Source organism: Acomys minous (genome assembly GCF_964271855.1).
Source record: "Acomys minous genome assembly, chromosome: 14".
Taxonomy (NCBI): Eukaryota; Metazoa; Chordata; class Mammalia; order Rodentia; family Muridae; genus Acomys; species Acomys minous.
Window position 1 is genome coordinate 20635353 of NC_140496.1, and position 23370 is coordinate 20658722.

Here is a 23370-nt window from a genome sequence, read left to right on the forward strand (position 1 = left end):
TCACTCCCACCCTCTACATGGGCCTTGTTACATTCTAAATGTTCGCAGAAAAAGACACTGTCCAAACTCTACCTCAGGAAACTGTTTAGCCTCTGGCCAAGAGAGGGAAGGGTGAGGGACAGGCTTCCCTGGGCTGAGGAATAAAGAGCATTTTCAGAGCCTGGAGTTTTCCAACTGCTTGGAAACAGGAAGTGCCCAATCCCAGAGAACAGTAACCCTCACACACGCCCTACATAAAGACATGTTGAGCCATTAGCCCTAATTGCCTGTGACTGACACAGAAGTGAGGCCGGCCTTCCAGGCATTTGCTCAGCGGAAAGAAAACAAACAGCTCACTGGGGACACAGGCAGCCATTTTCTCTCTTTTCTGCCAAAAGGATTCTGCTCTGTTCCCCTCAAATTATAGCACACAGATGTGAAAGTATGAACAACACAAAGTTCTTTCAAGTCTCCCACGCCACACATGAAGGAGAAAATAAAGTCTCTGCAGGGGTACACAACAACTGCTTAATAATCTTTTCTCTAAATCAAATACTTGACCACGAAAATACAATTTAAAAAGGCCTTTTCAGAGCTGCCTTTTTTACACTCTTATTTTCCTCAGGTTTGAGATAGTCAGAATTATCTGCAATGGTTTTCATTTCATCCACACACTGTGAGGAGGAGGAGTTACATGAATGCTCAGCACAAGCAGCCAAGTCACACATGCGTTCTGATAGAGGACTTCCAACCCCTGGGAGCTCAGAAACCGCTTCGTGAACAAGGCATCATCTTCCTCATGAAGCAAGAGGCGTCCTTCCAACGTCTGTGTGAATTATACACTGAGGGCATGCACTTCCCCCTCCAGCCTCCATCAGCCGCTCACAATTCACTGAGCAGGACACAAACAGGTTTCTTTAAAACTACTTTTTTTTTTTTTCATTTATTTGTTTGTGTGTCGGTGTGGGATGTGCCTATGGAGAACAACAGACAGCCCAGAGGAGTCAGCTCAGCTTTCTCCCGCTGCCATGTAGAGCCTAGGGATTGAGTTCAGGCGGCCAGCCCGGGTGGCAACCGCCTTCACCTGCTGAGTCACCTCACACACAGTGCTTTATTGGCTCTAGGGAAGTTGGGAGTAACTATCCACATGTATACTTTTAAGGATTTTACTTCATTGAGAAAAATGTTGAATGTTAAATTTACTTGGGGGGAACAATATGCCGCTGGGCAAGTGTGAGGTCAGAGGTCAGAGGACAACCCGCAGGAGTCAGTTCTCTGTCCCCACCTTGAGTTTGGGGCTTGGTAGTAATCGCCTTATGCTAAACCATCTTGCCAGCATTGGACATTGGTTTATTCTGTGCCATACTGAGAAGCAGGGTGGACAATGGGACCGGCCCTGACCACAGTCGGTCTTAACTGAGATAAGACCATTTGCCAGGTCAGAAGCAGTTTCTACCTTTGTGGCTCCCTCACAACCACTTCAAAGAAATCTTGGCCTGTCTCTTGGCACACTGTGTCTCAGCACCTGGTCCACACATGCCATTCACTGGAGTCCCTAGATGTGGATGCTCATTGTCCCCACATAACCAGCATTTAGGTCACACAGCAAAGGCCACAGGTAAGGTGGAGGGATGGATCCAACCGCTGATCTAACTGATCCCCTCTCTTGTTCTTTTACTTTTTTTTTCTACATTTGTTTATTTGGGGGGAGGTGTTTGTGTGTGTGTGTCTGTGTCTGTGTGTGTGTGTGTTATGTGTGTGTGTGTGTGTGTGTGTGTGTGTGTGTGTGTGTGTGTGTGCGCGCGCTCCTGTGCTTCTGTGTCTATGTGTAACTTGCAGGAGCCGGTACTCTGCTTTCACCGTATGGATATGGGGATGGAACTCAGGCTGCCTGGCTTGGGAGCAAGAGCCTTTATCCACTTGCTGATCAGTTCCCAGAATCCATGTTCCTCATCTCCATTCACGACACAGTCAAAAGTGAGCTTCCCTTTGTCTTGCTGGCGTTGCCATCTTGGCCGAGGTCTTTGCTATCAAAGACGGGCAAGAAATGGAGCCCCTGAGTTAACACTGGCCACAGCTGTGGGAATAACAGTCACAGGAAGTCAGCACCTACACTGGAGTCCTCCATGGGTTGCCAAAGTCAAACTCGGGAGGGAGAAGCTAGTCTCTGGGCACCATCTAGTCAGATGCCCTCCCACATGCCAAGATGCACTGACCCCAATGTTCCACAGAAGTGATCCACTTAAGTCCCAGCCCAGAGCAGCACTGAGCAGCATGGATGTCTTAGGCATGCCTTTAGACATACACAGGGCAAGCCTTCTCCAACTCTCTTTCTTCTACACGTGGCATCCTTCCTAGAGACCCCTGGCCGCCAAGCAAGAAATGGCCACGTTGTTCCTGACCTGGTGGCGGGTGCAGGCTCTGAGGAGAAGAGTGCCATCACAGACACAGGGCTACTCACCCAGCAGGAAGAGCATCAGGGGCCTGGGCAGCAGCAGGGAGCTGCTGTGTCCCGGAAGTGCTGGGCTCCTCTCCCTCAGCGGGTGTGGATGGTTCAGGGAGAGATGTCCTGCTGGGGTTTGGGGACACATTCAAGGCTGCAGCAGGTGGGGATGTCACACCAACAACAGAAGTTTCTTCAGGATCACTGGCTGCAGTAGGTTCCTCATTCACTGTAAATGCATAAACCATACTTAAAGATAGCTAAGAATAAGAATTTTGTCTTTTACTAGGTTTTACATTCCATACACTTAACACTATATCTATGACATTAGCTCACTCAGAGTAGACAACTATGAGCCGGGCAGTGATGGTGCACGCCTTTAATCCCAGCACATAGGAGACAGAAAGAGGCGGATCTCTGTGAGCTCAAGGCCAGCCTGGTCTACAAAGTGAGTCCAAGATAGCCAGGTCTACACAGAGAAACCCTGTCTCCAAAAAACAAACAAACCAACAACAACAACTATGAGTTTTATAAAGCCAGGTCCAGTACAAACCAGTTCTGACACTGGTAGAAACAGGAGGATGGCCTCAAGTTTGAGGCCTAGCTACATAGGGAATTTCATGCCAATCAGTTCGGACAGCAGCCAAAAGGAATGGGCAGGGACACAAAGGGGACATCACACCTGTACTTCACACTGTGGGAAGGGCTGCACGCACACCCTATATAATAATCATAACCACAGGCAGCACGGACACACTGATGAGGGTTTGTCCTTAGTTAGCCTGCCCTAGTGGGACCCAGGAGAGAGCTTTTCCTTTATTTTTATTTTGTTTCATTTTTTAAGACAGGGCTTTTCTGTGTAGCTCTGGTTGTCCTGGAACTTACTTTGTAGACCAGGCTAGCCTCAGACTTACAGAGGTCCTCCTGCCTCTGCCTCTGGAGTGCTGGGTTTAAAGGTGTGCCCCACGCAGGCCCAGAAGAAATGTGAGAATAAGAGAAAAGTACAGGAGCCAGTAAGGAGAGCTGTACCATGGCTCTCACAGACAGCTCCAGAGTAACTGGCTGTCTTTGCTCCCTATAGGTATGCAGGCAAAGGGGGGGGGGGGATAGATTTCCTGAGGGTATTCAGCCTGTTCAAATCTCTGCCCCGAAGTCTCACCTCCTTTTCCTGCCTCTGCTATAGGCCATTCAGCTCTTTATTAAACCAATCAGAGGTTCTGAAGGGAGTGTTTACAAATACGATGTACCATAAGAATAGCAGCACCAAAGCCCAGCCTGTACTCAGCTCTCTGCTAGTAAAGAAATCAGAATTTGAATAACACAAAGACAATCTTTACACGGTGTGCAAAAAGGTCACCCCAACAAACCCTGTTTCAAAAAAAAAAAAGAAAGAAAGAAAGATTACATTAAGTTAATAATGCCTTCTCAAAGGACATCAGAGAACAGACTGTGTGTGTTGTGCTCCTGGGATGAGCACCCACGTGTGTTTGCACACAGAAGCCACAGCAGGACATCGGGTGTCTAATTCTGCCTTACTGCTTGGAGAATGGGTCTGTGTTGGCTAGGCTGTCTAACTAGCAAACCCTCAGGGTCTACCTGTCTCTGCCCCCTAAAGCTTGCAGGCACACGCTGCTGCGCCTGGACTTCCTATGTGACACTGGGAATCAGGCCTTCATGACTGAAGAGCAAGCACTCTCACCCACTAAGCCGCCTCCCCAGTCCTGGAAAATGCATCCTAAGCAAATTAATTAAGTATAACTTTATTGGTGCTTTCTAATATGCCACGGTTACAGTGACACTAGGACATGAGTAGCAGGAAAGAGGAGGCTAACACGGAAGGGGACCGGTGAAAGCGAGAGACCAAACTTACAGAAGCATAGCCTTTTCCTTAAAGCTGCCATCTGTCTGTGAGACATGGACAGCACCCTTCTTCAAACACCTCTGCACACATAAAGAGTTAGAAACTTCCATAACGTTCTTTCATATTACTTATGTGTATGAGTGTTTTGCTTCCATGTATGCCTGGGCACTACATGCACACAATGCCTGAAGAGGCCAGAAGAGGATGTTGAATCCCTTGGAACTGGAGTTACAGACAGTTGTGAGCCACCACTTGGTTCTGGGAATTGAATCTAGGCCCTTTGTAAGAGCAGCCAGTGATCCTAAGTGCTGGGCCATCTCTCCAGCCCCACAATGTTCTTCAAGACAGAGGCAGGGATTAAGAGCTACACAGAAGGGGCTCAGAACTAAGGACTTGTCTCCAAGGAGACAAACAACAAGTGAGCTAAACTAGCTCCCAAACTTTCTTCCCTTGCTTTTCTTCTCTTTGATGACCACTACGTCTACAAGGACGCCAAGCTACCACACATCCTCTAACTTGGAAGAGAGATCAAACAAGGTGTCAACGAGTGGAGGTTCTTTGAAAATGAAGGAGCCATATGTGGAACTGTCCACACACTTATATCAGGATTTCGATGCAAAAATCTTAGTCGTCGTTTAGTTTCATCTTCCCAATTCAGAAATTTGTTCTGTAGCTCCCCTAAGCAAGCAGGCATGCAGCTGCTCCTTCATTTCCTCTGGGGAGTTCACCACAGCTACAGTTTACTGTTGAGCAGATGGGAGTGCAGCTCAACTCCAGCAGCTGGCCTCAGTTTTTCACCCACAGCAATTCAAAATAAGTATATGAGCTGGGCAATGGTGCTGCACACCTTTAATCCCAGCACTCAGGAGGCAGAGGCAGGTGGATCTCTCGAGTTTGAGGCCAGCCTGACCTACAAAGTGAGTTCCAGTACAGCGAGGCTATACAGAGAAACCCTGCCTTGAAAAATACAAAGATAGATAGATAGACAGACAGACAGACAGATAGACAGACAGACAGACAGACAGATGTCTGGTGCATCTTTTTCTTTTTCTTTTCTTGTTTTTTTTTTCCCCCGAGACAGGGTATCTCTATGTAGCCTTAGCTGTCCTGGACTCACTCTGTAGACCAGGTTGGCCTCAATTTATAGAGAACCACCTGCCTCTGCCTCCCAAATGCTGGAATTACAGGTGTGCCAGTGTGGCCGGCTGGCTGCATCTTCTTTTTCTTATTAGTCCCCCACTCTCCGCCCCCTGTACCAATGCTACTATTTTCTCACTGTTTCTAGGAGCCTGTCATTTCTCCTAAACAGATGACAATTTTCTTAAAGATTTATTTTATTTTATATGTGGCATTAGCTACATGAATGTACGTAATTATTTGTGTGCCTGGTGTCTGAGGAGTTCAGAAGATGGCAACAGATTCCCTGGAACTGGAGTTAGGAAAGATCAGCGTTCTCCGGAAGAACAGAAAGTGTTCTTAGCTGCTGCGCCATCACTCCAGACCCAGGTGACAAATTAAAATAAGAATAATAAGCATTGCTGAATACAAAGGTCTTTCTTTGGCTTGTGTCCTTTAAGCCTCACATTGGACCTCAACAGTAGGCACCTCACCTCCCCTATTTTATACTAAGTAAACAAACAAGCATCTAAGAGCCTAAACAAGCCTGCACGTTCACAGGCCATTCCATCCACGCCCTGCTGTCTGCCTCCAGAACTTAAGCAGCTCACTCCACCTATCTGCACATCCTTCAGTGCAAACCAAGATTATGTATAAACTGAGCAAGTGCCAGATCCAACTGGCTAACACTGGTAGTCAGCTGAAGCCAAACTGTGTCCCTAGGATGCCCCTAAGCTTGACTTCCGGGGTGTGGGAATGCCTCTGGCCAAGTCCCTGGGTTTTTGTGCTATTCGCTTATCTTGCAGTGCCGAGGATCAAACCTAGAGTTTGGCATGGGCTAAGCAGGCACGGCCACTGAGCTGAGCTGCTCCCGTAGCTTCCAGGCTGCTTGCTTTCTTCTCAGTGTTACTACTGCCTGGCAAAGAGGCTACATCAGTTGCTTAATAACTAAATCTGTACAATAAATGTTTCTCCAACATAAATGCAAACTTATATTTATATTCCATATTCTATCTGAGCCAAGCTAGTACACACAACAGATGGCGATCCTCTTTATGCAAATCTATAAACCATCTGCAATTCCAACCTTTAAAAAAACCCACCATGCTTTTTTAAAAGTTGCTAGATAAATTCATTGTAAAATTTATAAGGAAAACTAAATTTGTTTTTTGGTTTGGTTTGGTTTGGTTTTGGTTTTTTGAAACAGGGTATCTCTGTGTAGCCTTGGCTGTCCTAGACTCCTTTTGTAGACCAGGTTGGCCTAAAACTTACAAAGATCCCCCTGCCTCTGCCTCCTGAGTGCTGGGGTTAAAGGTGTGTGCCCGGCGGAAAACTAAGTTTATAAGAACCGAGATACCAGTCTGAAGAAGACTGCTGGGTTTCTGTTGGGGTGTTTCCCTTGCATATCAGACTTATTACAGAGCTACAATAATGTACTAACCTTGGAACATCAGAGAGTAAAGTAACAGAGTTCAGGAGCAGACAAATAAGTAAATAATTTGTTGATAATTACAAATTACTAAGATTCTAATTCACTTGGTGTGGTCTTCATTTATTGGGGGACACTTCTAATAAAGAGAAGCTGCCCCCCCCAAGCACTCTGCTTCCCCGAGGGCTGTGGGTGGAAAAGCTCGACTCCCCCTCTGCCAGACTTCAGAATACTGAGCTGGTGACCTGGCATCACCTGAAAAGGAACAATGAGGTTTTATTTTCTTTAAAAATAACTAAAGTGGAGGGTGGGGGGAGCTAGAGAGGTGGCTCAGCCATTGAGAGCGCACGCTCCTCCTCCAGCGCAGCTGACTGATTCCCAGCATCCCCGCCTGATGGCTCACAGCCACCTGTAACCCAGCTCCAGGGAACCGATGCCTCTGGCCATTTCCAGCACCTGTACTCTTCTGCACACACCCACACACATGTAACTACAAATAAAACTTTTTAAAACGTTAGAAGAAAGATCACTGAGGTACTGGATTAAGATATTTCAGTCCATGTGTTAATGCCCTTTATTGATAGTAAAATTTCCCCATATTAGGCTGGCTTAGTAAAGGCTCTTCACATGAACTCAAGGAATCACAGGAAACACAATAACTGAACTATGCTTTTTTTTTTTCCTTTCCTCTTTCAGTTTTTCAAGACAGTGTTTTACTGTGTAGCCCTGGCCATCCTGAAATTCCTCTGTAGACCAGGCTGGCCTCAAACACAGATACCTGTCGGTGTCTGCCTCTCCAGTACTGGGACCAAAGGCATGAGCCACCATACCCAGCTTAAAATGCTTTTTGTTTAAAAATTGCTAAAGGGCTTACCTATATACCAAGGGAGCGTAGGTGTTTGCAAGACCAAGAGTGCTGCATCCCCTGGAGCCGGAGTTACTCGTGAGCTGGGTGATGCAGGAGCTAGGAACTAAAGTCAGGTCCTTTGGAAGAGCAGCAAGTGCTCTTAATTAAATTTCTCCAGGCCTCATAGAAATCACCAAATTCTCTAGGCGACTATGGTGAAGACAGGGTACTGTGGCCCTTCTTCAGTCCACAGCCGTGCTCTCAGGGTCTTACTTTCTTCCCTAGTGTTCCTCGTAGGCCCTTGTGCTTATATCATATATAAACTTATACTAAAATGCCTTTTAAAGAGGTGGAGGGTTAGCCTGGCACCTAAGGGCCATTGCTGCTCTTGCAGAGGACCGAGGTTTGGGTCCCAGCACCCACATGGTGGCTCACAACCATCTATAACTCCAGTTCCAAGGGATCCAATGCTCTTTTCTGGCCTCCAAGGGTACCAGGCACACAAGTGGTACACAAACATACATGTAGACCCAACACCCATATACGTAAAATTAAAGAAAAAAATAATAAATCATTTTCAAGCCAGCACTCTGGAGACAGAGGTAGTTGGATCTTTGAGTTCAAGGCCAAACCCGGTCTACACAGAGTTCTAGGCCAGCTAGTGAGACCATCTATTAAAATAATAATAATGATGATAATAATAATAAAAATAATAAAATGCTTTTAATAAATGGCAATTCTGCTTCATACTATCCATCCTGAAATTCTTTACTGTGGTAAAGCCAAGGATCCAGCTTTACATCAATGGGAATCAACTCAGGCTGTCTCTGCCCTTGGTACTACTAACATTTCCTCTTTTCTTTTTTTTTCTCACATATCCTAAATTAGCCTCAAACTTGCTATGTAGCCAAAGCTAACCTTGAACTTCTGATCCTCTTACAGGCATGCACCACTATGCCCTGTGTACGCAGTGCTGGTATTGAACCCCAAGCTTCGTGCAGGCTCTGTAAGTACTCTACTCACTACCCCCTAAGTTCCTGTCAATCCCTTTTACAGCCCTGTTGCCCAGAGGTCTCCACACCACTACAAGCCAGACTAGTCATTGCTTGTGCAGATCCCACAGCGCCTGTGGCCTCTGCTATGCACCCCAGAGCTCCTGTATCAGCACCTGGGATTTGGCTGAGTTGTGTTTTCAACTTTTACTGAAAGAGGTTAGAGGCAGAGGCCTTGTCTGGCTCATACTTTATACTGTCCAGCAGGGTGCATTTGATAGATATCTGTTGCTCAATAAATAGCATTCACTAAATCTAAACCTGTAACAAGACATTAAAAATAAAGTCACCCAATATTTGTATAACATTACCATTTACAAATAGGTCTTTAAAAACTATCTGCTCTTCCAAAGGACCTGGGTTTGATTCCAGCACCCACATGGCAGCTCACAATTGTCCATGACTCCACTGCCAGGGGATCTAACACTCTCACACGGACATACATGCAGATAAAACACCAATGCACGTAAGATAGAAATAAATAAATTTTGAAAAAAAACCTATCTGGGAGTGAACTATTATTTAATTTTTGTTTGTTCACTGTCTGAGATGGAATAGAACCTATGGAGCCAAACTAGCCTTGAACTCATGCGCTGCCGGCTTCAGCATCCTGAGTGAGCGTGTTCTGTGCATCTTTATAGAAAAGATGGTGGCTCCTTCACCCAATGTCCCCAAGTGTTACCCTTTTATATAACCATGGCACATTTGACAAAACATGGGGGGGGGGGGAATCTGTACAGTACTATTAACTAAACTCCAGACTTTATTTGAATCTTAGCAGCTTTTCCACTAAGTCGCGTTTCTGTTCTAGGATCCAGTCCAGGTTCCCTTGCTGCCTTTAGTAAGTACACTTTTATTAGCTCATTTGTCATTGCAATAGCCGAAGTGGAGCTCAAAGCCAGAGTCCTGTGAGGTGGGAACTACGGGGAAGAAGGAAGCGAGGAGGGCTGGAGTGCTCTCCTGGGTGCGAGGAGCTGGGGGAGCAAGGGCAGGAGGCGGGGGAAGCAGCAGGGCAGTCGGACAGCCACTGGTTCTGTAACCATGAGTGTTTCACAAGGCTCCTCTGTGATCTTGGTTAAACAGTTCAACTTCATGAATCACACTCATTCAGGAATAGGAAATTGGCCAAGAAAAAGATCAGGAACTGGACATTCCTTTTCTTAATCCTAGGCCAGCCAGCCTAGCAAAGGGCAAGCTCCAAGTTCAAAGAGAAAAAGAGGGAGGGGAGAGATTCGGGGATCTTGTCTTAAAATAAGGTAAAGAGCAACTGAGGAAGAAATTCAACACTGACCTCTGGTCTATACACAAAGGTACATGTACATACACACACACACACACACACACACACACACACACACACACACAGAGAGAGACTTATGCGTGCATGCACATTTACCTGTACACACATGAACACATACATGAAATGACAAATACACAAAGAATTTTTGTTTTAAAGTAGGGGCTGGAAAGGACCTGAGTTTGGTTCCCAACACCCACATCAGACGCCTCTGGCACATACCCCACACAGACACATGACTGAAAATGATAAAAATAGGTGAGTGTGGAGGCACAGGCCTTTAATTATAGCACTTGGGGGTCAGAGGCAAGTGGATCTCTGTGGGTTTGAGGGCAGCCTGGTCTACATATAGAGTTCCAGGCTAGCCAGAACTTCATAATGTTATTTTCTATCAAAAACAACAACGTGCTGGGCATGGTGGCCCACACCTGTAATCCCAGCACTCAAGGGGGCAGAATTTGAGGCCAGCCTGGTCTACAAAGAGAGTGCAGGACAGCCAAGGCTACACAGAGAAACCCTGTCTCAACCCCCCCCCCAAAAAAGAAAAAAATGCAGAGGATGGGGAGGAGGTGGGCACAGCTACACCTCATTGTCTATGATTAGATTTTAATAAGCAGATTAATATAACTCTCACTTCTAGCATGCCTCTAAAAGTTTAAAGTCTAAAATTTGTTTTGAAAAAAATCTATGAACTTTCAAAAAGAAAAAGTAATAATGAAGAGCTAGCCCTTTAAGACATCAAGAAACATACTAGCCAGGGCTGGAGAGATGGCTCAGTGGTAAAGAGTACTGGCAGTTCTTCCCAAGGACCTGGGTCCAATTTTTAGCACCCACATGGCAGCTCACAGCCATCTGTAATTCCAGTTTCAAGGCATCTGACTCCCTGTAAAGGGAATGTCAGGCAGCACATGATTACAGACACACACAGGCAAAGCATCTATATACATAATATTTTTTTTTTTTGAGACAGTTTCTCTGTGCAGCCTTGGCTGTCCTGGACTCGCTTTGTAGACCAGGCTGACCTCAAATTCACAGCCATCCACCTGCCTCTGCTTCCCGAGCTGGAATTAAAGGCGTGCACTACCACCACCCAGAAAAAATTTTTTAAATACTATCTCAATAATCAAAATACGTGGGGCTCACTCAAAATAAGAAACAAATTCTTGTAGTATAGAAAATAGCAGTGAGTGTTGCACTAAGTAAAGTCATGGCGAAAGCTGCTTCATTAACGTTCAGTGAGAACAGGGTCCAAAACAGAGAAAGATTAACTCAGGTCTGGTGTGTAGCTCAGTGGCAAAGTGTATACAGCATGCATGAAGCCAGGAGTCCAATCTCCCAACACCAAAACAAAATAAGAAACAGTAAGAATAAACCATGATGTGGAACTCAGCATTCATAGCATTAAAAACCAGAACAGTATTTACAAGGTTAGAGAAAAAAAGCAAAAACCAAAAAACCCTCATATACTACTTTGTGAAAATTGTATGCAGCCTTAATCATAAGCAATCCACTTTAAAGGAGATTGATCCCATTTTTTAAAAATTCATTATCTATTCACTCAGGAATTGCACTGAAAACTATGTAGAGTGGCCTGTGCTGCCAGAATCAGCTACTCAAGAGCAGGCCCGGTGGGACGGCGGGAACCCGGGAACTCAAGGCCAGCCTAGACAACATAGCTAGACCTGGTCCTTCAAAAATATGTTTCTATTCTTCCCTACAACAAAGCTGTATACAAAGAGGGAAGCTGCTGGCGCCGATGCATGGGTGTGATGCAACACTCTCAAGGCCTAGGGAAGAGTCGTGCTATCTGCTCAAGGCCAGCCTGGTGTACACAGCCTCCCAAGCTAGCCAGGGTTACCCATCACCACCCTTATCTCAAACAAACTAAACAAAACGTGGGGAACTACATAAGAGTTGAGGAAGAACAGTTAAATAATGGATGGCTATTAACTACACTAGAGTTTATTGTTTTAATTTGATTTTTGATATGGGGGTCTCATAGTCTTGGCTTCCTTTGAACTCAGTTTATGTGAGGCTAGCAATTGAACCCAGGGCTCATGCAAGCTAGGCAAGCCCTCTACCACTGTTGACAAGCTACACTCCCATCATGGAAACCACTTTTTAAAAGCAAACAAGGAGCTGAAGAGAGAACAGTTTAGTAGTTAAGAGCTCTGGTTTCCCCCCATCTCTCTTACATGCTTAGGTACAATACACAGCCAGCATGAGACTGGTACAGTAATCCTGCATGCCTGTGAAAATTCTATCAGGAGGGGTCCTCACAGCCTGACAGGGAGGACAGGAGACATCCGCATTCACAACCAACACTGCCAAGAGGAAAGCCTCCATCTGCTCGCCCTGCTAACAGTTCTGGCTTTCTGTTTTCATATAGTCCAGGCTGTCAGCGAGGTGAAGATGAACTGCCATCATTGCAAAATGAGAATAGAGGCAGAGGGGAGGCAGAAACAGAGGGGAGGCTGAGGGGAGGCAGAAACAGAGGGGAGGCTGAGGGGAGGCAGAAACAGAGGGGAGGCTGAGGGGAGGCAGAAACAGAGGAGAGGCAGAGGGGAGGCAGAAACAGGAGAGGCAGAAGGGAGGCAGAAACAGAGGGGAGGCAGAGGGGAGGCAGAAACAGAGGAGAGGCAGAGGGGAGGCAGAAACAGGAGAGGCAGAAGGGAGGCAGAAACAGAGGAGAGGCAGAGGGGAGGCAGAAACAGAGGAGAGGCCTTCATTTGTTAGCAGACAGGAGCCGCCTTTGAAGCTGGGTTTTAGAAACAGTTTGGGCATTCAGACACACTACCAGAAAACGTTCCAAGGAAGTCTGGACCTAGACACATGTGGCTTTTTAAAGGCAAGGCTGGCACCGACCTCATAAGCTAGAACACAAGGTTCTGGAGACAAAGACAAGAAGCAAAGACACCCAAAGCAAATAAAGGTTTGCTGATATCCCAGATGGACTGGAGAGGTAGCTCAGAGGTTAAAAACTCATTGCTCTTGCAGAGGACCTGGGTTCTATTCCCAGCACTGACACCAGGAGGCTTACAATCACCTGTTATTCCACCTCCTGGGGGATCCAATGCCTCTGACCTCAGTGGACACCTGTACTTGAATATATCCACAGAAAGACACTTATCCCCACACAATGTTTTTAAAAGTTTTAAATCTTTGAATGTCTGTGAAGATCTACTTACTCACAGACCATCACCACATGAAGTCAACTTATCAACAGCTTTTACAAAAGCAGAGAGGGTGGAGGGACATCACTGTCATGGTAATGTGGAGCCCATGAAGAACAAAGTGCCTGGTGGCCCAGCCACTGCATCTGGGACTACTGCCACATGTCACCTAGCTATTCGCTGTGTGCAAGGACTTCAGGGTGCTGGGGCCTGTGTCCAGCAAGCTTCTCCTCTAGAAACTTGCTTTCTAAGAAAAGCATGCTTGCTGCTGCTCAGAACGCTCTGTATGGTTCTGTGTGACAGTCCACGGCCACTCGCGTGCCATTCTTCATGCAGACGGAAGGATCTATCTAGCACAGGGCTGCACTGTTGGCTGCTGAGCAGTGGGCAGGCTGAGAAAGCAGCTGCTGGGACTCCACACCTGCAGTTACCTTCATCCAAGAAGTTCATGGGAGCTGGTCAACTTGTTTCCTTCAGGCAGGTCCCCAACTCCAGGAAGGAAGTCAAGGCAGGCCCCAGGTTTGTCACTTCACCCTGCCATTCCTTGTACACAGTGAGATAACCAGGCAACATGAGCTACAGAGGGGCTCTGAAGCCCACACACTGCTTCCAGAGACCCGAGAGCCGTGACAGCAACCCAAGTAGAGTGCTACTCACTCAGCTAACAACTCAAATAACACTGTCACAACAACAGATGATGTCACTGTGTCTTCATGTCACACTCCTGCAATCACAAACAGGAGTCCATAAACTTCATGCCACACCCAATGGGAACTACAGTCTGTGGAAGCAAATGTCCAGTCTCCTCCCACTGGCCTCAAAAGACAGACAAATGACCTGCCTATTATCACTAAAGATTTAACAGTCCTTGTTGGAGGTTGGTATGATGTATTTTGATGCTAATTACTGCTTGGGGTCTTTATGCCCTAAGTATTGCTATGTAACCAAGTATTGTATTGCTATGTAACCTAAAAATGTATTCCTATTTGACCAATAAAAAGCCAACACACCTGGGCTGGCAAATGGCACAGGCATGGCTAAGGTTCCCAGGCTTTGGAAGACAGAGAGAATCATGGTTAAGAGGAAGGAAAGACAGGACAGAGGAAGAGCAGAAAGAGAATCGCTATGGGACAGGAAGGAGCCACGTGGCCCAGAGGAGGGACTCTGAAGTTCCACATGGAAAGAGAAGCAAAACAGAGCAGGTATTTTGGGATTCTGGATGGGAGGCAGCCCAAACAGAAATCATTAGAAGCAGATGGAATGGGATGGAGACTGGGAGTTATTAGAGGACGGCTTCGGAGGTGACATCTGCCTCGCCCCAGGTAAAGGCTTGTTCTAAAATACATCAGGTGTCTGTGTTTTCGTTGATTGCTAGCAGGTTAGAAAATACTTCCATAATAATAATTAGCCTAATAATAAATATTTATTATATTATATATATTTATTATAAAGGCAATACCTTTAAATTAACAGCAACAAGTCCTCTTAAGCTTTAGAAAAGGAATGTTTGTCTGATAATGCCTCAATAAGACAGAAGTAGGGTAAAAATGATTTACTTGTAACAGGCTTTCCCTTCCTGAGTTAGTACAGGGATAAAGAGCCAAGTGTAAAAAATTCCTGGGTGTGGACAGGACCAAGTGTCTCTTCTCCAATGGTGTGGACTTAACACCTACCAGCATCTTGATCCCTCAGAATGCTGTCGTCTTCTCCCACTCAGCTCTTGGGGCAAACTCAGTCTTTTCTTTTCCCCCATGGACAAACTCCCTAACCTGGGAATTTTGTTAATAGCTCATGTATAAAGATAACTAAGGCTGGGTGTGGTAGCTATCCCCTTTGATGCTAGCACTTGGGGAAGTGGTAAGCATATCCCTATGAGTTTGAGGCTAGTCTAGTCTACATAGTGAGGTCTAGGCCAGCCAGTACTACCCAGTGAGACCCTGTCTCAAAAAACAATCCAATAGGACTAAGGACATGGCTCAGTGGTTGAGCATTCTCACAGAGGATCCGGGTTCAAGTCTCAGCACCCACAATGGGTGGCTCATAAGTGCTGTAACTCTAGTTTAAGGTGATGTAACACCTTCTACTGGTTTCCAAAAGCACCTGTATATATAGACATGATATATATATATATATATCAGGCACACACATATACACATAAAAACTAAACTAAATAAATCTTTTTTCTAATCCAAATGAAATCCAATGTTGATAAGAATTGAATGAAAAAGCATACTTTTGAAAACATTTCTGGGGGCTGGAGAGATGTCTCTGAGGTTAAGAGCACTGGCTCTTCTTCCAAAGATCCTGAGTTCAATTCTCAGCATCCACATAGTGGCTCACAACCATCTACAACGAGGTCTGGTGCTCTCTTCTGGCATGCAGTTGTACATGTAGACACAACATTGTACACATAATAAATAAATCTTTTTTTATTTTTCTATAAAAGGAATATTTTGTTTTTCACTTTTATTTTCTGAGACAGAATCTCATGTATCACATGCTGACTTTGAACTTGTCATGTAGTCAGGATGACCTTTGACTTCTGATCCTCCTGCCTCCCTCTACCTCTCCTGGGATTATAAGCACACATCCTTAAGCCAGTTTTATGAGGTGCTGAAGACTGAACCCAAGGTCTGCCTCAGGCATGCCACACACACACCCTACCACCTGAGCTACATCCCTAGGCCAGTACTACTTTAAGCATGGATGGGAACACGAGAGTAACCCTGGCTGTCCCTAATAAGCCAGAGATCAAAGAAGATGGGGCAATGGACTAAGCAATGGACTCAAATTCACACACGTGCCGGCATCTTCTCTCACTCCACTGTATTCTGGCACGGAAGGCAATGTCCCCAGTGCAAACAGGACAGGCGAGAGCATCCTGCTTTAGTGCAGGCCAGTCCTGAGTGTCGTCACTCACCTGTGCCATTGGCTAAGCCACTGCTGCTGGGGTTCTTCACAGGCTGGCGGTGCCGGTTCCTAGCACCAGGGCTTTGTTCACCAGCTGCTGTGGCTGTCCTGGCTGAGCCACCTGAGTGCCTGTGCGTCCTAGGGGTTCAGAGTAGAAAGCGGACGGGCATAAGTCACTGTGAGAAAGAAAGGCGCTTCCCCTCTCTTGCTGTTTATTAGAAACAGGACCTGCAGCCATCCAGCTTTTCACTCAACAGGAGCTGGCTCCAAGCAGAGACCCGGGGAAGCTTCCTTCTTGGTAAAAGCCCAAAAGGCAGCTTTGTGCAAACTTTTCCACTTGAAGTAAACAAATCTGGAGCAAATCACTCCACATCTGAAATAACCGGCAAATCCTCTGCGATCATCACGTTATGTTTATTGGGTTTAAGTGCTAGACACAAACAAGAATCTTAGGACAGGCAGGGAATGAAATCTTTCTCATTGTAGGTAAAAGGGGCCCCAAGACTTAGCAAATCAACTTCTCCACATCAGGGAAGACAACTCAGTACCAGGAGCCAATGCATAAGGTGGCACGTCACACCTAGAGAGACGACTCAACGGCTCCTTCCCCTGGGGAACACAGAGAGGAGGGAACTAGCAAAAGAAGCCCATCCGGCATTTTCTCCCTAGCACAAAGCATCTTGGGAAGTGTGTCCTAAGCTTGTTTTGTAGTTTGCCTTCATTCCGCTCCGTGAAACTTCTAAGCCTCTCTGCTCTTTGGTTCAGCTCTCTCACTAACAGGCAGTATCGGTATGCCTGGAGTCATTATTTAATTTACAGTGATCAAATTGTTAAATCTATCTCCTGAATGAAGACCAGTCTGTTTCTTTCCAGACAAGGCATCCAAGGCAGGGAGAACGACTTACACCACAGGGAGCGGGGCAGAAAGTCCATCAACAATAGAACTGGTCACAGCAACCCCAGAGGAAAACCAGATTCCCTGAGTTAGCCCAGCCTGGCCTGAGCACTGCACTTTAAGGCACCATCTCACTCAACGCGGCCACTCTGACAGTGGTTCTATTGCCTTCATTTACAGGTACATAGACAAGCAACAGAATGCAAGCTTGGACCCCGTTCCCAGCCAGCCCTCCCCTCTTTGGCTGGATGAGGGAGGAAGAATGGGTGGACTTCTGCTGACTCTCTCTGGAACTACTTGTCCCCAGTAGCTGGGCAAGTGGCAAGACCTGACCTCTGAGTTCATTGCTCAGAGGAGGATGTACCAGGCCACCTGCCTGCCTGCCTGCCCCCCCCCATTCCTCCCCTGCCCCCTGCCCCCTCCCTCCCCCCCCCCCCCCCCCCCACTGCTGAGAGTCTCTCCAGAAGGCTGCTGGACTGACAGGCCTGTAGCACAGTGGACAGCTGGTTTTATGGAGGATTAGGAATCATCCTACACCCTTTTTCTCAGGAAGAGATTCTTTTTACTTCTTTTTGGTTTTTTGAGACAGGGTTTCTCCATGTATTCCTGGCTGTCCTAGAACTCACTTTGTAAACCAGGCTGGCCTCAAAGTCAAAAATCTACCTGTCTCTGCCTCCCGAGTGCAGTTAAAGGAATGCAGCAACAGATTCTTGTGACAAGATAGACATAAACCAGAACACTAATGGTGATTCTCTTGGGAGCTGGGAGTAGGGTTGCTTTGTTTTCATTGTTTATGCTCTTAGACTCCTAGGGTTTTTTTTGTTTGTTTTGTTTTGTTGTTGTTCCCCCCCCACCCCACCCCACCCCCGCCCTTTGAGCTTATATACTTTAGGTAAGGAAAAGAACCTATAAAAGTTTGGGGTTTTTTAATGGTGGGGGGGATTTTTTCTTTGTTTTTTTTTTTTTCGGGGGGTTGGTTTGGTTGTTTGTTTTTGTTTTTCAAGACAGGATTTCTATGTGTAGCCCTGGCTGTCCTGGACTCACTTAGTAGACCAGGCTGGCCTGGAACTCACAGAGATCCACCTGCCTCTGCCTCCCAACTGCTGGGGTTAAAGGCATGCACCTATGCCTGGGGTAGGGGGAGAGGAGAGAGAGAGAGAGAGAGAGAGAGAGAGAGAGAGAGTGTGTGTGTGTGTGTGTGTGTGTGTGTGTGTGTGTGTGTGTGTGTGTGAACTAGATGTGGTGGCATACAACCATAACGCTAGCACTCAGGAAGCTGAGGTAGAAGGATTGCTGAGGTTTTAACAGCACCAAGGTCATATGGCAAGTACCACACACAGGATATAGAATGAGATTTTATCTTAAAAAAAAAATGGTAATGGTGGCACACACCTTTAAGCCCAGCACTGAAGAGGGAGAGGCAAGCAGATTTCTATGAGTTCGAGGCCAGCCTAATCTACAAAATGAGTTCTGGGCAAGCCAAGGGTATGTAGCAACACCCTTTCTCAAAAAACAAACAAATACAGTCAAAGTGAGCGAGAACAAGAGAGAGACCCACAACCCTGCCAACTCTGGAATCTACACTTCCTAAAGCCGATGCGGACTTAGAAGCTGAGAGGGTGCAGCTAACCATAGAGAAAAGGGCTCAGTTCTGACTCTCCAGTCCCATCTTATTTTTCTCTTCATTACCTTCATAAATCAAAAGCTGTCAACCACACCTCAGTCAAAGAAAAGGATTTCAAAGCTCCCACATTGTGGAAGAAATGTTACTATTAAGCTCTTCACCGCAGCCACTCATCAAAAGCAGAAAGAGCAACGTCAGTTCTGGAGGGAAAGGCAGTCTGCAGCAATTGTCACTGGCTCAGTGTGCGCATGTGTAGAGGGCAGAGAGCTTGAGAGGGTGAACTTGGTTAATAAAGGTTATTCCAGCCAAGAATCTCCTTACAAGGACAACTAGGGCCTTCCTGGTTTGTAACCCACAGCCTTCAGGGAGCAGAAGCAGCATCCACACTGTCAGACACACAGGCATCCACAAACCCTGATCACTTCCAGGGCCAAGGTTCCTGGTCACTTCTGTAGAGCAGCGGGATGTGGAACAGGGTGGAGCTCATGGCTCTCCTGGCTCCCCCCTCCCTCTCTTCCACGAAAGGGCATGTGGTCAGAGTTGAGAGGGAATACTTTCAGAAATGTTTAACCACTAATGATAGCAGTTTACCCTGAATGACAGGCTGGAGGAGGGCCGGGATTAGCCCCGTAAATCAGGGGCATCTGGGACCACTTTGCATGAATTGCTGCCTCCCTGCTGGGCCCAACTGCCACCACCTCCCCCAGACACCACCAAAAACTGCCCCCTTCTCTCTCTCTCTCTCTCTCTCTCTCTCTCTCTCTCTCTCTCTCTCTCTCTCTCTCCCTCCCTCCCTCCCTCCACACCTCTTCTATCCTTCCATCCCCCTCTCCCTCTTTAAACTATGACCCTTGACCCTTAGAGGGAAGAAGACAATTGAGGAAAATCTCTTTAGCAGTTTCCTCTCCTGGCTCACTCACTCAGCCCTTAAAAGATGTGATTGAGTCGTGATTACAAACTGGCCCACTTGCTGAAACCACATACCACAGGCCAAAATAGCACTCGGACAAACTTGAGGCAATGGGGAGGAGATGAGCTGGCCTCTGCCACAGACAGCCTGGCTTCAGCTCTGCCAATGACGTCAACCTTGGCTTCATTCTCCTCCACACTGTGGGGACAAGGGGTTCTATGAAGCCCCCCAGGCAGTGAGGTAAGGACTGACCCACCATGCTAGTCAGACCAAACTCCACAATGGTTTAAATTGCCCAGTTAGGAAACTTAGCTCTGTCTGTCAAATCCTTCCTGGGTGTTGGTACCGTCCTTACCTCAGTTCCTCCCCCAGGAACTGAAGTCCCAAGGAATGCCAAGCAGCCCCAGAGCCCGGGTTCTCTCCACACTCCTCAAAGCAGTTCTGCGGCAGAGAAGGTCTCAGACAGCAGCTCCTGGCTCTCTCTCACCTGAAAGTGTGTCTGCACCCTGACTACCACAGCCTTGGATGTCGTGGGACATCTTGTCTCACCCTCCATGTGGATTACTGAATCACTCAACTGCTACCTCTGACTGCCGGAACAAAACATTCCCGGACAGAGTCCAAGGAACTGACACCATGCTGAAGTACATTGACCTGTAGTCTTGCTCCAACACCTGTGTGTGTCCACTATGCTGCTGTCACAAACTGCTCTTCCAAAGACACTGTCAAGAGTGAAAAGATGGGGTCCTGGAGAAGTGGCTCAGTAACTAAGAGAACTGGCTGCTCTTCCAGAGGCCCCAGGTTCGATTCCCAGCACTGACATGGTGCCTCACAACTGACTGTAACTCTCATCCCAGAGAATCTGACATCCTCTTCTGGTACCTGTGGTACACAAACATATATGCAGGTACTCATACGTATATACACATTAAATAAATAAGTAATAAATAAATTAATTTTTAAGAAAGAATGAAAAGATGAGCCAGCAAGATAGCTCAACAGGTGAAGTTCTTCCTTTGCAAACCTGACAACTCAACTTCTCCCCCTAAAACCCACATAAAAGTGGAAGGAGAGAATCAGCCCCCAAGTTGTCTTCTGACCTCCAGACCCAGACCCTCTGAGCACACACACACACGCACACATGCACACATACATGCACAGAATTCCCAGACCCTCTGATTACACACGCATGCACACATACATGTATAGAATTAAAAACATTTTTAAAAAACTATTTGGCCTGGAGAGATAGCTCAGCAGTTACAAGCACTTGCTGCTCTCCCAGAGCCCCTGGGTTCAGTTCCCAGCACTCACTCATATCAGTTGGTTCATAAATGTCTCGAACTGCAGCTCCAGGAGCCCTGGTACCTCCGGCCTACACCAGCACTTGCACGTATTGCACACATACCCACATGTAAATACATTCACCTACACATTATTAAAAACAATCTTAAAACATTCAATTAAAAGCTGGGTGTGGTGGCTCACACCTTTAATCCCAGCACTTGGGAAGCAGAGGCAAGTGGAGCTCTAAGTTTGAGGCCAGTCTAGTCCACAAAGTGAATTCCAGGACAGCCAGGACTACACAGAGAAACCCTGTCTCTGAAAAGAATAATCTTTTTCTTTCTTTTTTTTTTAAAAAGATTTATTTATTTATTATTATACACAGTGTTCTGCTTCCATGTACACCTGCAGGCCAGAAGAGGGCATGAGATTTCATTATAGATGGTTGTGAGCCACCATGTGGTTGCTGGGAATTGAACTCAGGACCTCCAGAAGATCAGACAATGCTCTTAACCTCTGAGCCATCTCCCCAGCGTCCCAGAATAATCTTTTTCAATTAAAAAAAAAAATGAAAAGACAGTCTGCAGACTGCTAATACAGAACAAAAAAGGTTTTCCTCTAGAACACATAAAGTTTCAACCTCAACAATAAACTACTTCAATATTTTTAAAGTAAAAGGTATAAACAGACTCATCAAAGATCTACAGACAGTAAATAAACAAAAGCACAATGACCTTGTTTATTTCTCTGAGTTCTTAGGAAATGCAAATTAAAGCTACAATAAGGTATTTCTGTTGTGTTGTGGTTTGTGTTTTTATTCTGAGACCAAGTCTCACTATGTAGACAAGGCTGGTCTCACACACAAAGGTCCAACTGCCTTTGCCTCCCAAGTACCAGGATTAAAGGTGTGCCCAGCTTACTTCATAAGTTAAAAATAATAATGATAATAATTTGTATGCTTCAGCCACTATAGAACTATGTCACTAAGTGAGAAAAAACAAAAGCATGCACACGTTTTAAAGGGCAGGGACTTGCGGAGGGAAGATGCCACATGTACAAAAGGAACTTGGACAGACTGACTTAAGCAGACCTAAGACCCACAGATGGCCATCTCTGTTGGTGAATATGGAGACCCCTCTGGCGGGATTCAGTAGGCAACCCAGAGCATGGCGTTCTTTGACCTCAGACCTGTCCACTGGTGCAGGAAAGAGAAGTTTAAAGAGCTAACAAAGATGACTTTCCTCCAACTCAACAAAGCATGCTCAGACGTGAAAACAGCCTAATAATAAGTGTGTCTAACCTGAGTGATCAGAATCCATACTTGCCTGAGCACTAGAGTCAGGAGGGCAGCTGCCCGCCACACTGTCTCTCCTGAGACTCTTAGCGGCTCATTGTCTTTTAATAGCAGCATAGGGAAAAAATAAAATAAAAGGAGCTGGGCCAGTTTCCAGTAAGAGAGTCAGAAAAAGAGAGAGAGAGAGTGAGAGAAAGAAAGAAACCCAAAAAATGGTCACTTAAAATAGAAATAGAGAGGAGACAGAAAAAAAGGGAAGGAGTTGGGGAGGGAGGGAGGGAGGGAGGAAAGGAGGAGGAAGGGAGGGAGGCAAGTGGTGATGGGGAAAGAACACCTCCACCATTCCAAGAGGCATTCCAACTCTACTCAGCCCATCTTCTCAAAGCTCCTCATTCAAACAGCACAGATTTTAAAAAAAGAAAAAGAAAAAATGGAGGTGGACAGAGAGGTGAGCCAAGAAAGGCACAATTAGAGCTAAAAGGAGACCATCTGACTCATTCCCATAGTAAATTATGGCTCCAATCTACACCTACCTCTAAGCTTCCAGCCTCAGAAAGACAGGGGAAGTAGATGCAATGCTGCTGCTGCCAAGCCCATTCTAAATTACAGTAAGACAAAGGGGGTGGGGTGGGGGGAGACAGCAGGTCCTCTCAATGACTGATACTTTGTTGAACTAAGTTCATCCTACGAGAGAATTCCTTGTCCCTCGTCTACACTAATTCCAGCACATGTTGGACTTCGAAGACCAGGAAACGCCAACACTCTGCCAAGCATGGTTATGGAAGGAAGTGTGTAAATGACTCAGCACAGCAGGGGAAGACATAAAAAAAGGTTCCTGGGACAGAGACAGCAGCAGGTGCCATGCTGAGACCATCAGAACCTGCACTAAAGGCCATGGGACACTCCACAGGGATGAGTCCTGTGAGCCATCAACCTCCACTAACACTGAAGAGGAGCCTGCAGGAGGCTGGTCTTCAGAGAGCTGGGACACCACTGTGCCTACCCAACCCCTCCTCTTCCACTAGAAGTGGGGGTGTCTTAACCTGGCTTCCCATTGCCTGCCCGGCTGACATCCTGAAGAACTGACCGCTGACCAGTATGGCACTTTGTATGCAGGAAGTTCCACCTCTACAGATTCAACCAACCGAGGATCAAAACCAACTGGGAGGAAATGGCATCTGTATCAAATGTAGACAGAGTCTGTTTTCTGAGATTATCCCTAAACCATTCACACAGCACTGAATGGGTTAGTGTCC

The 23370-nt window shown here is 46.3% G+C and overlaps 1 protein-coding gene across 3 annotated transcripts in view; it reads right to left on the reverse strand.

Annotated features, from left to right (window-relative positions):
* WWP2 (WW domain containing E3 ubiquitin protein ligase 2) overlaps nt 1-23370 on the reverse strand; it is a 123216-nt gene that overhangs the window by 41243 nt on the left and 58603 nt on the right. For all 3 annotated transcript variants that reach the window (XM_084756953.1, XM_084756951.1, XM_084756952.1), the window contains 2 exons: nt 16118-16245; nt 2441-2651 (listed from right to left, as the gene is read on the reverse strand). In XM_084756953.1, the coding sequence (XP_084613079.1) occupies nt 2441-2651; nt 16118-16245 (339 nt within the window). The remainder of the gene's footprint in view (nt 1-2440; nt 2652-16117; nt 16246-23370) is intronic.